Source organism: Suillus paluster (assembly GCF_016628075.1).
Source record: "Suillus paluster strain FC165 chromosome Unknown EDB91scaffold_23, whole genome shotgun sequence".
NCBI classification, from domain to species: domain Eukaryota; kingdom Fungi; phylum Basidiomycota; class Agaricomycetes; order Boletales; family Suillaceae; genus Suillus; species Suillus paluster.
The window spans coordinates 483,492-498,363 of NW_024537583.1; the positions used below are offsets into that span (position 1 = coordinate 483,492).

Genomic DNA, 14,872 nt, shown 5'->3' on the forward strand with positions numbered 1-14,872 from the left:
AAGTGACCTACCTTCAATTCTGATAGATCGGCATTCTGGCAAGCTAGTACCGGACATGTTGGCGTGAACCAGTCGGGTGAGCAACACGAAGGATTTGAGAATGGGCTGCCTGCAAGTCGTGCGACAAGGAGTGACGCAGGGAATCGGATACGGGGACTAGCACTGCGAATGTAAGTTTAAAGGGAGAGGAGAAATGGGTGAGGGTGCAGTGCATGCTATGCTATGCTTGTCGGTATGATGATAGACGCTGGCACTGATTCCACCGAGTACTGAAACCAAAATATGAGCCCATACAATGCCTAGTCTTTCAGCACAACACAATTTAGAATCTAATGTACAGTGCATACTTCAACTTTGCGACAAATTCATTATGAGTTTGATAACTTGAGCACTCAGTCTAGTGGGAGACCGCTTACAAATCATCAGGACCCGATTCCGATTCCGATCACCCTTGTAGTCTCTTGGTCGTCACCAATTCCGCGGTAAAAGCTTCTGCAGTTCCATTTAACAAATTTCTGGCCAAAGTGTCTTCGTCTCGCACTCTTTTTCGTCGTCCTCGAGTTGGTACAGACATGTCCATCCTGCCTCTAACCTCCCCGTCGTATCCTAACCACAATATATCTGGCGCTCCCATGTCTGTCTCAAATCGCGTGCCATTAATGTTTCGACGGTTGCATAGGTTCCAGCAAATGGTGCGAAGTGCATGCTAGTCTAGAAAGATGTACTGAGTTTTGGCTCCCCAGGACTTTGAACTTGCCTTTTGGCAGCTGTCTTATCTCTGTCTGGCACCCAAGAGAGTGTGAGTCAACTTCTCAAATATGTACATAGCTATGGTCCATTGACGCCTATCTAGTTACCGAAACGTGTACTACCACAAGCGTACGTCAATATATTGCACCTTGTGAAGCCGATGTTTATATCTATTGTAGAAACCAAGAACACCTGGGCGAGAGATGACCCAGCAATCTTAATCCTGCTATTTGCAAGCCTTTTCGGTGAGAATCATCCATGCAATTCAGAACCTAGCTTACTCAACGAATTCAATCTCGCTCAGTGGCTGCAATAGCATGGTCTATTGTGTACTCGTATTCCCTGCTAGAGGCGGTGCGATTAGCTTTCGTAATGATACTGCGAGATTACATCCTTGTTGGCGCACTAAGTGCGACGTTCATTTGGTTTGTCTCTCCTCTTCTGATGCGCCAGGTTGACTCATTGGTCATGACCCCCCTTAGGTTCTTCGCCAACCGAGTGTTGGTATCACCTTCCTCTCATTCATCACCTACAGACTCTTCAGTCGAATGGGCGTATGCCTTTGACGTTCATACGAACTCCTTTTTCCCGTTGTATTTGACACTTTATCTAGCGCAACTGTTCCTTCTTCCCGTAGTGTTAAAGGACAATTGGGTTTGCCTCCTTCTTGGCAACACCTTATATCTTGCAGGGCAAGTTTTGGAGTCAACACCATCAAATCTGTTAGTTCCATACTGATTTCACCAACAGGTTTGCCCAGTATATCTATGGAGTGTACCTCGGACTAAGTGGTATGCAAGTTTTGTTGTCTGTCTCACAGCTAATTCATTTTCACATTCAGCTCTGCCGTTCTTGATACGATCCGAAATATTGCTTGCCCCACTGTTACCGTTGTTTGCGAGCTATATTGTCTCGTTGTTGGGTTTCCACATTGCAAAACATGTACTAAGCGTGTACTTTGGTTCATAATACACTGCATTATACAGGAGAGGGACGATTACTCTAGCTGTATTGCATTGCAGTGCTTGTGCAGTAGCTTGATCGTAATAATAATAATAGACATTTTTATGTTAAAAAACTTTGAAGCTGTGGGCCAGGGGTGTTCCATTCACACCGCCACTACCGCCACCGAGCGTCTCTTGCACTCCCTTCTCTCCGTGTGCGACCGATAATATCTTCTTCAATTCCTGTTATCATGCACATCGCCCAAGCTCATGTCGACCGTGCCATTGAGCAGATCCAACACAAGAAGCCACCGCCCGATATCGACTTCACCCAGCACTTACTTGAAGATGGCAACACAATCAGCACACAAGAGCGGGTCGTCAAAGATGTACGCTCGCGCCGTCGGTTCCTCATATTAACCGCCTGCTAAGGCAAGAATTGCAGGTGCAAGCACCAGCTATGAACGTCCCGACAGATGCCCAGTTTTTTTCCAGACAAGATCCCACCAAACCTGACGTAGCATTCCTCAAGAATCACTTTTACCGCGAAGGCCGTGTGACCGAGGATCAGGCATTGTGGATTTTGGAAAAGGCAACTGCTGTCCTTCGTGCGGAGCCCAACGTCTTGCAGGTTGACGCGCCAATCACAGGTGAGTGTGCTTGTCGTCTGTTGTGGTCGTCTGCCCTCCACATGCCAACTAACGTTCTCGCCACTTTTCAGTTTGTGGCGATATCCATGGTCAATATGTATGCGCTCCCCATTGCTCATCAGGTCGACGCATTGCTGATTATCTGTCCAGTACGACCTCATGAAACTGTTTGAAGTCGGGGGCAGTCCAGCAGACACACGTTACCTTTTCCTTGGGGATTACGTTGATCGGGGATACTTCAGTATAGAGGTGTGCCTCGCATTAATGTTTTTGACTTCGACAGCTCATTCCTTCATGCAGTGCGTGCTGTATCTATGGTGTCTGAAGATCTGGTATCCCGATACCCTCTTCCTTCTCCGTGGCAATCACGAATGCCGGCATCTCACGGATTACTTTACCTTCAAGCTTGAATGTATGTTCCGGTCCCGTATTCTCAACGATATCACCACTAACACCACCTAGGCAAGCACAAATATTCAGAGCGCATCTATGACGCTTGCATGGAATCATTTTGCGCCCTCCCCCTTGCTGCCGTCATGAACAAGCAATTCCTATGCATCCACGGCGGTCTTTCACCAGAGCTTAACACTTTGGATGATATCAGAGCGGTACGTCCATTCCTGGACCGCTCATGACGCAATCTTTCATTTATATCGCGTCTAGATCGACCGGTTCCGCGAGCCTCCGACGCATGGGCTGATGTGTGATATTCTATGGTCGGATCCTGTGGAAGATTTTGGGCAAGAGAAGATGAATGAAAGCTTCGTCCACAATCACGTCCGAGGTTGCTCCTACTTCTTCACGTGAGTCGTCGCATGCGCCTGATGTATCGCGATTGATCGTCGAGATGCAGTTACCAAGCTGCCTGTCAGTTCTTAGAGCGAAATAATCTTCTCTCAATCATTCGTGCACACGAAGCGCAAGATGCGGGGTATGTTTTGATTGCTCAGCTGTTCATTATACTCATGTAGTTTATCGAAAGATATCGCATGTACCGGAAGACGAAAAGCACGGGCTTTCCTTCTGTCATGACCATCTTTTCTGCTCCCAACTACCTCGACGTGTATAACAACAAAGCTGCCGTCTTGAAGTACGAGAGCAACGTGATGAACATTCGCCAGTTCAACTGCACGCCTCATCCATACTGGCTACCGAACTTCATGGACGTGTTTACATGGAGTTTGCCGTTTGTGGGAGAGAAAAGTACGTTCACTGAGCCCATCTACAGCGTTTGCTCGGAACTGAGTGATGCATATAGTCACGGATATGCTTGTCGCTGTGCTAAACACTTGCAGCAAAGAAGAGCTTGAAGAGTCTGATGAGGAGAATATCGTTTCACCGGCGTCTCATCCTGGAGAGTCGTTGGAGAGGCGAAAGGTCATCAAAAACAAGATTCTTGCAGTTGGACGGATGGCGCGTGTATTCGCTCTGCTTCGGTACGGATCTTTGTGTATTCACGCTGAGCCAATCTGACAAATCACTCGCAGGGAGGAGTCGGAGAAGGTATCAGAGCTGAAGAGCATATCTGGTTCTGGAAAGCTACCATATGGAACACTGGTGTTGGGTACAGAAGGCATTAAAGATGCCATTTCCGGCTTTGAGGACGCGTACGTACCAGTTATCTTCCTCATTCTCTCGGTGTTCACCCCATCATCCGCAGACGGAAGTCAGACATCGAAAACGAACGCCTCCCTCCAGAACTTTTCGACGCCGACGAAGCAAAGGCCTACCTAGCTCAAGCACAATCTGGGTCATTACCAACGACTCCAGCAGACAACATCGAATCACCCGTGTCTCCGACTGGTGTCAGCGCGGGAATAGACCCTACCATGTCATCTGGATCGCTGACGTCTATACCCAGTCTCCCGAGCAGCGGACAGATGATGACGCCGTCACGTACCCCGTTCAAGGGCAGACACGGTCGGCAGGCTTCGCTTGGGACGACGATGACGAGTCCCTCGACGAGGCGTCGGAGTTTGGAGAGTACGATTTCGATGATTCAGGAGGCTCTCGATGGGACGGACTTGGAGACTCATGGGCTCATTGGAAACGGTGCATCCTATCATACTTAATTGTTTGGGAGCGAAGCAATACTGTGTATTCATAGTTTCATTTTTCTAGTCGCTGCAACGTCGTGATACTTAAAGAGAGCCAATATGATTATTAATGGGAACATTGTTAGTGACCATCAGCTGAGCGCTGAATGCTGAACGTTCTTGGGTGAGTAGGCTCAGAGGCAAGTGTAGAAGTAGAACCCAGGGAGAGGAAATAGTTGGAGGGCAATATAATATTAATGACGCGAAGCCCGTAGACATCAGACTTACATTCGATCAACAGGGATCTTCATTATGTAATCATTCCAGACCAGCGTCCTGGCAAACTTTGGTCTTGCAATCTCACAGGAGTGTCGATGATTCAACAAAAATGATCTCAACAGGACACGACTCTGGCGTTGATCAAGAACTAGAATGCTTCAATTTCGCCCACGAAGGGAGTCGCTACATGGAGAAGTAATGATACAGAAAGTACTACCCAAGACTAGGCCACTAAGTGCATACACCTAGAAAATGATATGTCAGCTATGATCCAACAACAATGAGATGTGTTCCCTCAGGAAGAACATGTTGTCCATCATAAAAAATCGGACATATGCTTGTATATCTTAAAGCATCTCGGGGAAGGGGGGACGATAGCAAAATACTCACTAGTATTGCATCACACCCGCAGCAGCACTTAAGACAACCTGTTAAAAAAAGAGGAAACGAAAAGTTAGTAAGTGAAAATGAACATGGACGAATAAAGACGAAGATCAGTTGGTGATGCATGTTACGAGTGAGGCTCATTGGAGACCGTCGCCGACTCGAGGATGGAAAGTATCGTCATTTCAAAAGAGAGGCGCTGAGGCTTACCTTGGTGATGCGCTACACGGTGTACGATGGTGAAAGTTTACAAAAAATGTGCTCGCTTGCCGAGTTCTAGGCGTCTGAATCGGAGTCTGGCGGAGATTTAAAAACACCTATACAGTTCTTGCTCTGCGATTTATTCTTTCATGTTCATGGTTTACTCTCCCGTCTCCCGGTCGTCTGGATGAAGCGCATCAAGGTGAGCAAAGAAATTTTTTAGACGTCGGTGCTCTAGGGCACCTTTTATGATGATCCCAATCAGTTCTGCTTCCGAAAGAGACAAGTCTCTTGTGGACAACCTTTTACCAAAACTCTCAATTCTGACCAACTCTTCTCATTTTAACGATGAGGATAACACGCTGACAACTGCTTCTATAGTTGAACTCTTCGACCGGCAATCCGTGACGCGCTTTTCGTAGAAGAGAGTGAGTATCCACTATAATCATGTATACACTTCTTTTGCAAGACGAAACCAAGTTCATCCATTCTTTGAGTCTCCCGTTTTGGCGCGTTTGCTTTGACCACTCTTGTTCGCAAGAGCATTGCGTCTATGTCTCGTTTTGATTCGTAGGCGTCGGTCTAGCGTTCGTTGCTCTACGGGGGACAAGAAAACATCGGCTTTTCTGATTTACGTTGGAGTGCTATGTCAAACACCTTACTTACTCTTATGCTTTAGGTTGACTGCAACTCCGGTCTCCTCAATCGTTATGACTAGTCATGTACTTATGCACAAATCATGTTTATTTTGCCAATGCAATATGTTTACGCATGACTGAGTACGGTGCGAACTCGGGCTTTGATATATAACGAAGCCATGATCTACATATATGTACAAGTGCGAGGTGTGCTTCACGATTACAGGGTATACGTTCTATTTGAAAGAGTGGAGTCTTGCACGTCCGCGAAGAGCCAATTCAACACAGCTGCAAGCCTAATGCCACCTTGAGACATCAGCTTTTCAACAATCCATTCATCCTCAATAACCCCGGAATACACGGGCGTGTCCAGCTCGAGGTACGGGTTCTTCCTCGGTGCAGAAAGCCAGTGGACTTCGTGAGCTTTATTGGATGAGTTGCAGGCGTGATCATTGGTTCCAGAGAAGGAAACATGGTTGTACGGCGGTTTATCCAAGGCCGCCGGGAAGACGATCTGGCAGTTCAGAGCGTGAATGGGAGTTGCCCAATAGTAGGGACACAAGGTGTCGTCATCGGTGTTTAAGCCTCCATCTGTGAGACGCGAACCCAAAATCCAAGACCCTATGCGACGCCCAAACGTCCAAGATACCCATTGCTCCAAGTAACTTTGTACGGGTTGCACGGAGGGTTCGGTAGGACATGTAAGCCACGATTCGAGCTCATCTTCATACTTGCCCATGATGCCTTCCCAGACGATACGACGGATGTAAGGGTCATAAATGGTGCCCCGAAGGTAACTCTCGACTTCGGGAAGTGGAAGAGGGCGGGTATAGTTGGAGGGGATTGTGCGGATTCGTTTGGCTATCAGAAGGCCATCCCACAGAGAGTGAAGGTCTATCGGAACAGATTATGATAAGAAAAAGAAGAGATAAGAGTGAGAACAACTGACTTGTTACACGATGGTCAAATGAGACCTTGATTCCGTTCCCTCCTCGATCACGTCCAGTGAGGTGCAGCGGCATGTGCATATCCCCCACGAAGTGAATGAGAAACTTGAGGGCGACTTGCGCTTCGTCGTCATCACTCGTAGTGGTCAAGCCTGCTTTGCGCAGGTCCATGTAATCCTCCAGAACACCTGTGACGTTCCTTATGCCACTAAGGACGTTGATATTCCTTCTACCCTCCCAACCTTTCTCTCCTGGGAAAGCGCAAGTTTCGCTGGGATAGTCATCCGTTGCGCCGATATAATGCAGTGGGCCTGTCCACCTATACTTCGCTTGGCCGCGTATCTTGTCTGCCCAGGTAGAGACCGGAGCGAGGTGGCAATCGCCTTTGTAGTTCAAGATGTCGCATAGTATGGGCATGACTGAAGGATGCAGATGCATCTGAGCGACTGTCGCGACTACTTCATGACCTACAAGAGGATTGAACTCTTCCGAAACGCAAAGCTCGACCGTACTCACCTACGGCTCCCCATGCACTGACGTATGGTACGATAGTAGACCCTGCTGCGAGAACGAACGATACCTGCGGAAAGCGCATCGTGGTGGTGTAGTTACAACCGATACCGGGTGTGAATGACAATTACTGAGAGTACTTATACCAAGAAATACCGAACACACAGCCAGACAGGAACGCCTCCACAAACAAGAAAGACAAATTGGGAAAACAGACTCCAGAGCCGAATTACAAGGATAAGGAAATACAATAATAGCCACACAGCCACCTATTGCTGTCATTGATGATTGATCCCTTCTTGAAAGATCTCAGATCGCAAAATGTTCAAGTTCAATTTCGACGTCGAGGACGATGGTGAACAAGGTATAGGTAGTCTTGGTGAAAATAGTACAACGCAAAATCGCGGCCCCGCTTCTGCGCAGACAGTTGTTCCAGACGCATTTACCGAGCTTTCTCTTGTAAACGCGGTACGTATAAATACTGCTCATATCCGTTCTGTAAAAACTGATCTGGGCGCAAGGATTAGCTAGACAGCCTACCATCCAAAATCTCTTATTCTCCAATCACGATCCCACTCGCTAGCGGAGGTGAACTTTCACTTCCACGTCGTGATCTGTTCGATGCGAGGTTTCAATTGATCTCACAAAATGCCGATGACCCGGATGCGTCGGAGCAACCATCCGTTGTCAATGCACGGTCTGCACTGCAGTTTTTAGATGCACCTTCCGACCTTGTACCCCTCGTCTATGAAGGTGGCTTGAAGACTTGGGAATGTAGCCTTGATCTTGCTAGCTATCTGGACAGCATAAGCTCGCAGTTCGATGTACGGGGCAAGCGCGTGCTAGAGGCGAGCATCCAATTGTTCTGACAGTAAAATGTAGCTAATGACCCTCAAGATCGGCTGTGGTACATCGATCCCGTCGCTATACATCCTTCATCGAATATTCTCCTCTCCGCCTTCTCAGAATCAGACACATATTCACCTTCAGGACTATAACGCCTCCGTTTTGGAGCTGGTGACCATTCCCAATATTATTCTGACCTGGTGTTCGTAATATTCGGATTTTTTACTTTCTTCACGTCTCACCCGAGATGCAGATCTGTCAGAGGCAGCGGAGACATACCGCAAGTCGGAGGAGGAACAAACAGACTCTGCGTCCTTGGAATTGAACATGTCGGACAATCTTAAAGACACTTTCCATCAGTCTTTGATAACCTACGGAGTCCACTTACGTTTCTTCTCTGGATCATGGGATACATTCGACCTTCGAAAACTAGGCGGGAGCTACAACCTGGTGCTGACATCCGAGACGATATACTGCATGGAGTCTCTCCCGAGCCTTGCTGCTGTTATGCGCGGCGCTTGCAACGCTGAAGGTCCTACAGACACATATCAGTACCTCTGTCTAGTAGCTGCGAAGGTGCTCTACTTCGGCGTGGGTGGCGGGGTAGCAGAGTTTGTGCGATGTGTACGAGATCTAGATACGGGAGGGACGGTCGAGACTGTATGGGAGAAAACACAGGGCGTCGAAAGGAGAGTAATGAGTGTTAGATGGAATTAGGCAATGTTAATGATGATGAATATTTTTACTCGCGATATGAGCAAAATATACAAGTCGATAAGAACACGATTGAGATGTGGTGCGGGTGGTACAGTGGCTATAGTCAGTATCGTACAACATAGGGGAGATTACCCCAGTGGACAAAAATTCGAAAAACAACTCTTAGGGGACTCATGGTCGTTACCAACGACAAAAATGTGGACAAATCCGGACTCGAACCGGAGACCCCCCGCAGTCAGCTCCATGCTAAGCGGATGTGATAACCAGCTACACCATATGCCCGACGATGATTTAGCCACTTAGGGAGCTCAATTCCGTGTTAGCCTTATATACTACATATATTACATAGGAATGGTAATCCATTTTCGTGGTCTAATGGCTAATACTCGAGTTGACATGCGAACTACATAGTGCATTTATAGGTGGTATCGTTGAGTTCCTCAGCGACGACGTTTTCCTTTCTCTCCTAACGCACGCTTGGCTACTTTTTCAAAAGCTTCCTCTAAATCCTCCGCCGTCTCCCAGCCTGCTCCACCCGCACTCGGTGCTCGCCTCCCACTAGCGCTGTAACAGTAGTATTTCACGCCAAGCACAAGTATAGCCACGAATTCATCATGGGGATCCTTCTTGGCCAGGACCTCGATATAATCATGTAACTGGGATGTCGCTGCCGTACATGACTCTCCTTCCTTCTTCACCTCAATGCACACCAATGGAATATCTCGGTCATCAGCCACAAGGACAATAATGAAGTCCGGTTCGAAGACGGTGTCACGGACAACTGGAGCACCCATAGAGTCGATAGAGAATCCTTCATCTTCGAACAGCTGGTCATTGTCGTTGTGTTCATCGCCAGGAGCGGTGTGTCGAAGTTTTGGCTGCGGCTTCACCATGAAACAATCTGCCGCAAAGACTTGATTGGCAAGCTTATCTAGAGGACCATACCAAGACGCCTCATAATGAGGAGGATTGAGATGCAAATGGTGTAAACGCTGTTTCCAGGCAGGAACTTGCGACATAGTGGCTGAGAATATTTGACATTCACGGTCAAAATTTAGAGCAAATGGTACGCCAACTCACCAGTAGTAATTGCGAGTAAGGGGACGATGCGTTGGATGGCTGTTCAATAGGTACGAACAATATGTCTGTTAAATACTCAGCTGGGAGCTATTCGGAGTGAAAAAAAACAAGCACAACAGGCAGTTGTGATCACAATCAGTAACCAGGATTACAAGAAGCATGAATGATGGTCCACCGCAGTTTGCAAACACGCTGTGAACGATTCTACGAAAGTTGGCTACCCACTGATGATAAGGTAGACAATTAATTAATATGAATGGAACCCATCTATCAGAAAAATTAGGCACCCACTGATGCAAATAGGCTGTGTCACGATTAGAGCCCGATTGTACTCGAAAAATAATGCCCACCGGTTGGAAAACATACGAAGTTGGCCACCTTCTGATCAGTGGCCGGGTAAGTAATGCGATAAGCGGATCAGAGTTCACAAAGGACCCTGGGCTGGAAGAAGAACTACTTAAAGAACAATGCCCTCGCCGGCTGGGAAATTCCGAGAAGAACCTCATAGTGATCCACCAATAATTAATGATCACTGACCAATGATGCAGAACTTAACAGTCAAGTAACTCAGCTGTAATTGACATTTCACGCACGTGACCTTCATGATTTGGTTTAATAAGGTTCGCGTTGCAGTCACCATACAGCTAAAGACACCAAAGTTCCCCCAACATCTTGTATTTCCTTTGTACCCTAGCTAAAGGCATCTAAACCAAAGTTCCCCCCAACATTTCCTTTCTGACAAGTAGTACGTTCATGCAGTCTCTTGTTGCGTGCAAAGGTTTACGTTGTGCAGTCAGGATGGTGTTCAAAATAGCCGGTTGGGCGCTCAGCTTCCAGCAAGTGCGCACATGGTTAGAGAAGCAAGGTCAGAAACACCAGCACTTGGGGGACGAATTCCTCGCTACCGATCTCAATTACTGGTTCGACGAGAGAAACATCGATTACCTCTGGGCTGTTTGCACCGACTATCCTCGAGGGAGCCTGCAACCAGTCATCGTATTGGTTCGGAGGCGCAGAGAAGATCCCAAGTCGACGGTCTCCCACTACTATCGTGTCAGAGAGTTGGACGGAGACCGTGAAATAAAGAAGCAGCTGTTGGAAGAGAGTGGGCTGGCTGATGAGGATTTGCCTTGGATCACTGTTGCGGACCCGTTCTTCCAATGCTGATGTTGTCGTCGCGAGATGAATGGAATTGAAATAGAAAGTTTTACGGGTCCCAATCTGGGGCTTGAAGAACAACGCTCCACAATTCGAGTACGAAAGCCCCCTGATGCCGAATAGGTACAATCCTCTCTGCTCGAAGAAGGACATGGTGAACACCATGAACACCATGAACACCATGAACAGAATAGGTTACCACAATTTCGCACGTGATCTTCAAGGTGATGGTTTTGCAGTCCCACAGTTGCAAATTTTGCAACATTTTGTATTGCGTTGGTATTTCGGAGTCCTTCCGCATCTGACAAACAGTACGTTCACACCGCCATCCTGTGCATCAAAGGTTCACACCCCCTACCACTAGCTACGATGGTGTTCAAAATAGCCGGTTGGACGCTCAGCGCTCAGCTTCGAACAAGTGCGCACTTGGTTAGAGAAACAGGACCAGAAACGAACACGCGAGCAAGCTGGACAAGCCAGGAGGGGTACCATACAGCACACTCATCTGGATTACATCTGATCTAAGTACACTGCGATTGCTCGTGGAATGGACGAACTTGGACTAGACTCTTTTACAGCTCCATTATAACTTTCTTGAGGAGCCATTCCTTATATCTTGGATCGGATAGGACAACAGGAACTTTCACCTGCCCAATTGAGACGTTCTTGTCGCTTTTCTGCCTGCGATATTCTGAGAAGGTGCCTTTCTCCACGAGACGGATGGTTGGCTTTCTGGACCTGCCTTGCCAAAAAGCAGTGCGATACTCATGGTTTGCCGCCATGAGGTCTTCAAAAGTCTGCTGCGGCGCCATTCTGGCGTCATTTCCTGTGAATATCAATTAACACAGTCGCGGAAAAGAGCTGCCAAGCAAGCGCTAACCTATTTCTCCTACAATTTCTATCAAGTACCCATAGGTAATAGGCGTATCTCGCTCGTCGCCCACGATAGTGAAATCCATGATTTGGCCAATCCATCGGTTAGCGGCAAAAACGATCGCGTTCGTCAATTGCGACTCTGTACACGTTGTTCCAAATGCCAGCCCAAGCGAGCCACTTCCTCAGCAGGCATGTCAATTGCTAAGTCTAAGTTTGATGACATCACAACTCACTCTCGCCTGTGAAGGTAATTGATGATAGGCAACCCGTCATCTGGATCGAAGCCTTTGACAGCGACGACATCACCAATGCGGTATCTCCACAGGCCATTGCGGGTCGTCACGACGGGTTCGTAATGCCCTCCAGCTACAAGCTCCCACTAAGGCAGGGACTTAGTAGACGAAGGGGAGATGCAGTGGATGGTTCTTACAGCGGACAAGACATGCTCAGAAGGCTCACAGGAACGCACGTCCAGAAACTCGGACATCCCATCTACGAACATTACCTTGAAGTCGGTATTAGGATTGCCTTTGTAGTATGTCATGGCGATACCACATTCTGAACCGCCATACGCAAGAGCCTCGATGGAAACAGAAGGTCCGAGGACGTGATTAATCTTTGTGTCGCTGACTGTTAGTTGGGTAGTAAAACCTTCCACGATTAACGTGCCTTTGGAACAGAAGCAGCAGCGGGACCGCCAGTGATCCCAATGAACTTATTCAAGTCAGGCCACACACGGACCGCCCAGCCCTGAATTCCAGGAGGCCCAATTTCGCGAAGTTCGGCAGCGCGAAGAGGGTTTGGAGTGAGATGTTTCTGAGAGAAGTCGTCAGCTAAATGGAATCTAATAGTCAACAAAAATATGACCTGTAAAGGTGCACGCAAATGGTCTAAGTCTTCGATGTCCGGGATGACACCCTTCTCGATACAGTCGACAAGTAGAGGCCATTCATCCTCTACGTATTGCAAAAAATTGACGAATACATTGGCAAAGAAGAAGCGGACGGTGGTCACCCCACGGTCTGCCAGTGCAAATAGCGCATTCAGGACAAAGTAACCGCGATAGCTGTTGATTAAGGACATCGCATATGGATCCGTTTGCCCCGGAACTGAAAGTCGCCAAGAGATCAGCATGCGCAAGGTATAGTAGCGCGATGAGCTTACGCCACAAATCGAGTCTATCATTATCGCCCTCGACGTCCCAGTTCATTGCCATTCGCAGATAACCGACGCTCAACGAGCAGACCGTCACCTTCTTGGAGCTCTGACCGTCCTCGCACTCTATTTCCAGGACTTGCTGATACTTCAAAGAAGATGGTGATAACGTGGTACCCTCTGACGGGGGAAGTGCCAGAAACAAAGGGTGCTGCAAGAGGTGTGGGGGAGGCCGATACTTTGGGAATATCTTCGCCGTTGTCCCAGTTGTCATACTGGACATGGCGAAGAAGTAGGGCAGTCCAGGGGCGAACATGTTTTCGACATCAGCCTCCTTGCAAGGGGTAGCCAAGAATTTTGCTATGAATGGCCTGTACGGTTCGTAGTTTGTAGTGGGAACAAATTCTCGGAAGCTACGTAGGAAGTCGATATCATCCTTCGAGTCGCTCTGCGCGATAGCTTCGCGAAATTTTGCCAACTCGGGGGCATGTTGAGAGAATTGAGACGTATAATTTGGCCGTATGAATTCGAGCAGGGCTTGATCTACGTGATCCTTGAGCTGCTGAGAGAGTTCGGTGGACAATGAGTCCAGGAGATCTATTTCAGGACGAGACATTGCCGTAGCATGGTATGAAGTTGGAACACGACATTATATACCGTGACGTGGAGTTCATCGTTTTGTGAGATTTCTCTGCAGTTAATGTATAGCGTGACGTGGAGTGTATAGCCTGTTGAATTTCCCTGCAACTATTTGTCGTTCGGGTACAAGTTTCGCGCTGTGCTGGCATCCCTCACGGTCAGTCTGCATGACAAGTCATCACCGCATGCTTTGGTTCGTAGCCAATGATTCTGCGTGGCAACTTATGATTGCACAATTTGCACCAGTGGTTTGTGGCGGATGACGGGGTGCACCAGTGGGCGTGGGCATATGTAGGGCCTCGTCTGGGCGTGCACGTGGTTCACAAGCAGTCGACCCATAAGACAGTAGTCGCGCGCGGTGACCTCGGAGTACAGATCATGATGTACTGGTGCTTTAACCCGGGCGTGCGCCTGGTTCACAAACACAGTCGACTGTAATGGGTGCATTATCAAAGTAGCCGCGCGTGATGGTTGCGGAGTACAAATCATGGCGCACTCGTGCTTTAAGATCCTGCAGTGCACCGCAACTGGCAGGGCTATTAGAAAGTCATTACAATGTGCTTACCTGAGAACCCTGAGAGGCCGCTTGATCGGCACCAAATGTGGATGATATGATATGAGGATCTCCCCTGCCAGTGTGCATACTTATCAGGAAGGAAAACTGGTTCTTCTTTTTAGGTAGTGCGTACTACATATCACTGTGAGAAGGGGAGCCGGTGAATGGTAAAAAATGTTGAAAGTCGATAGGGAGAGCCACTGAAACAATAATTCCCGCTACAGCAGTAGTGGGTTTTGGTGTGTCATGCTCGAAAAAACCTCATTTTTCAACTTTTGGCAGAGAAATCCATTAAGTCCGGCCCTAAACATGTTTCTCATGTCTGTTTGTGGTGTTTGATTCGTGCGGTTCTGAAGGACTGTTTCTAATTGTTGCGTCTGCGTACATCGATCTTATCTGTTAGTCTTCGACTACTTATTCATATGTCTCCTTACACAGTTCTCGGATCTTTTTCTGATATCCCTGCTGTTATTCGTGTTGATGATGTGAGTCTTGATTCGACCGTG

The 14,872-nt window shown here is 47.9% G+C and overlaps 8 protein-coding genes and 1 non-coding gene across 9 annotated transcripts; 4 read left to right on the forward strand and 5 right to left on the reverse strand.

The window, feature by feature from the left end:
- The first annotated feature begins 451 nt into the window (after positions 1 to 451).
- EDB91DRAFT_1131129 (UNC-50) lies at positions 452 to 1,828 on the forward strand. The gene is made up of 8 exons (XM_041318643.1): positions 452 to 692; positions 744 to 799; positions 854 to 879; positions 930 to 995; positions 1,055 to 1,175; positions 1,233 to 1,442; positions 1,501 to 1,541; positions 1,592 to 1,828. The coding sequence occupies exons 1-8, from the start codon at positions 573 to 575 to the stop codon at positions 1,717 to 1,719; spliced, it is 768 nt and encodes a 255-aa protein (XP_041177685.1). The 5' UTR covers positions 452 to 572; the 3' UTR covers positions 1,720 to 1,828.
- Positions 1,829 to 1,851: 23 nt separating this feature from the next.
- Positions 1,852 to 4,745, forward strand: EDB91DRAFT_1131135 (Metallo-dependent phosphatase-like protein). The gene is made up of 13 exons (XM_041318644.1): positions 1,852 to 2,083; positions 2,140 to 2,344; positions 2,416 to 2,441; positions 2,495 to 2,593; positions 2,645 to 2,756; positions 2,807 to 2,952; positions 3,008 to 3,147; positions 3,198 to 3,275; positions 3,327 to 3,547; positions 3,603 to 3,780; positions 3,832 to 3,951; positions 4,005 to 4,396; positions 4,466 to 4,745. Exons 1-13 carry the CDS (start codon positions 1,946 to 1,948, stop codon positions 4,480 to 4,482), a joined length of 1,872 nt encoding a protein of 623 aa, XP_041177686.1. The 5' UTR covers positions 1,852 to 1,945; the 3' UTR covers positions 4,483 to 4,745.
- A 7-nt stretch (positions 4,746 to 4,752) lies between these two features.
- On the reverse strand, positions 4,753 to 5,324 carry EDB91DRAFT_1131136 (uncharacterized protein). Its single transcript, XM_041318645.1, has 2 exons — positions 5,050 to 5,324; positions 4,753 to 4,904 (listed from the first exon to the last, which is right to left on the reverse strand). The coding sequence occupies exons 1-2, from the start codon at positions 5,185 to 5,187 to the stop codon at positions 4,818 to 4,820; spliced, it is 225 nt and encodes a 74-aa protein (XP_041177687.1). The 5' UTR covers positions 5,188 to 5,324; the 3' UTR covers positions 4,753 to 4,817.
- A 560-nt stretch (positions 5,325 to 5,884) lies between these two features.
- Positions 5,885 to 7,575, reverse strand: EDB91DRAFT_334748 (phospholipase C/P1 nuclease domain-containing protein). Its single transcript, XM_041326901.1, has 3 exons — positions 7,346 to 7,575; positions 6,832 to 7,296; positions 5,885 to 6,776 (listed from the first exon to the last, which is right to left on the reverse strand). The coding sequence occupies exons 1-3, from the start codon at positions 7,422 to 7,424 to the stop codon at positions 6,103 to 6,105; spliced, it is 1,218 nt and encodes a 405-aa protein (XP_041177688.1). The 5' UTR covers positions 7,425 to 7,575; the 3' UTR covers positions 5,885 to 6,102.
- Positions 7,576 to 7,621: 46 nt separating this feature from the next.
- EDB91DRAFT_1131145 (uncharacterized protein) lies at positions 7,622 to 8,960 on the forward strand. The gene is made up of 4 exons (XM_041318646.1): positions 7,622 to 7,807; positions 7,867 to 8,187; positions 8,237 to 8,387; positions 8,439 to 8,960. The coding sequence occupies exons 1-4, from the start codon at positions 7,661 to 7,663 to the stop codon at positions 8,900 to 8,902; spliced, it is 1,083 nt and encodes a 360-aa protein (XP_041177689.1). The 5' UTR covers positions 7,622 to 7,660; the 3' UTR covers positions 8,903 to 8,960.
- A 140-nt stretch (positions 8,961 to 9,100) lies between these two features.
- Positions 9,101 to 9,184, reverse strand: EDB91DRAFT_t64. The gene has a single exon. It is a non-coding gene; the product is annotated as a tRNA-Ala (tRNA).
- A 158-nt stretch (positions 9,185 to 9,342) lies between these two features.
- On the reverse strand, positions 9,343 to 9,795 carry EDB91DRAFT_1052550 (uncharacterized protein; the record flags this gene model as incomplete). The annotated part of the gene is made up of 1 exon (XM_041313686.1): positions 9,343 to 9,795. One exon carries the CDS (start codon positions 9,793 to 9,795, stop codon positions 9,343 to 9,345), a length of 453 nt encoding a protein of 150 aa, XP_041177690.1.
- Positions 9,796 to 10,587: 792 nt separating this feature from the next.
- EDB91DRAFT_1131159 (uncharacterized protein) lies at positions 10,588 to 11,592 on the forward strand. The gene is made up of 4 exons (XM_041318647.1): positions 10,588 to 10,727; positions 10,776 to 11,275; positions 11,317 to 11,334; positions 11,380 to 11,592. Exon 2 carries the CDS (start codon positions 10,781 to 10,783, stop codon positions 11,147 to 11,149), a length of 369 nt encoding a protein of 122 aa, XP_041177691.1. The 5' UTR covers positions 10,588 to 10,727; positions 10,776 to 10,780; the 3' UTR covers positions 11,150 to 11,275; positions 11,317 to 11,334; positions 11,380 to 11,592.
- On the reverse strand, positions 11,432 to 13,909 carry EDB91DRAFT_334825 (GH3 auxin-responsive promoter). Its single transcript, XM_041326902.1, has 8 exons — positions 13,181 to 13,909; positions 12,884 to 13,125; positions 12,686 to 12,832; positions 12,447 to 12,632; positions 12,250 to 12,395; positions 12,021 to 12,193; positions 11,698 to 11,966; positions 11,432 to 11,645 (listed from the first exon to the last, which is right to left on the reverse strand). Exons 1-7 carry the CDS (start codon positions 13,785 to 13,787, stop codon positions 11,713 to 11,715), a joined length of 1,755 nt encoding a protein of 584 aa, XP_041177692.1. The 5' UTR covers positions 13,788 to 13,909; the 3' UTR covers positions 11,432 to 11,645; positions 11,698 to 11,712.
- Positions 13,910 to 14,872: the final 963 nt, after the last annotated feature.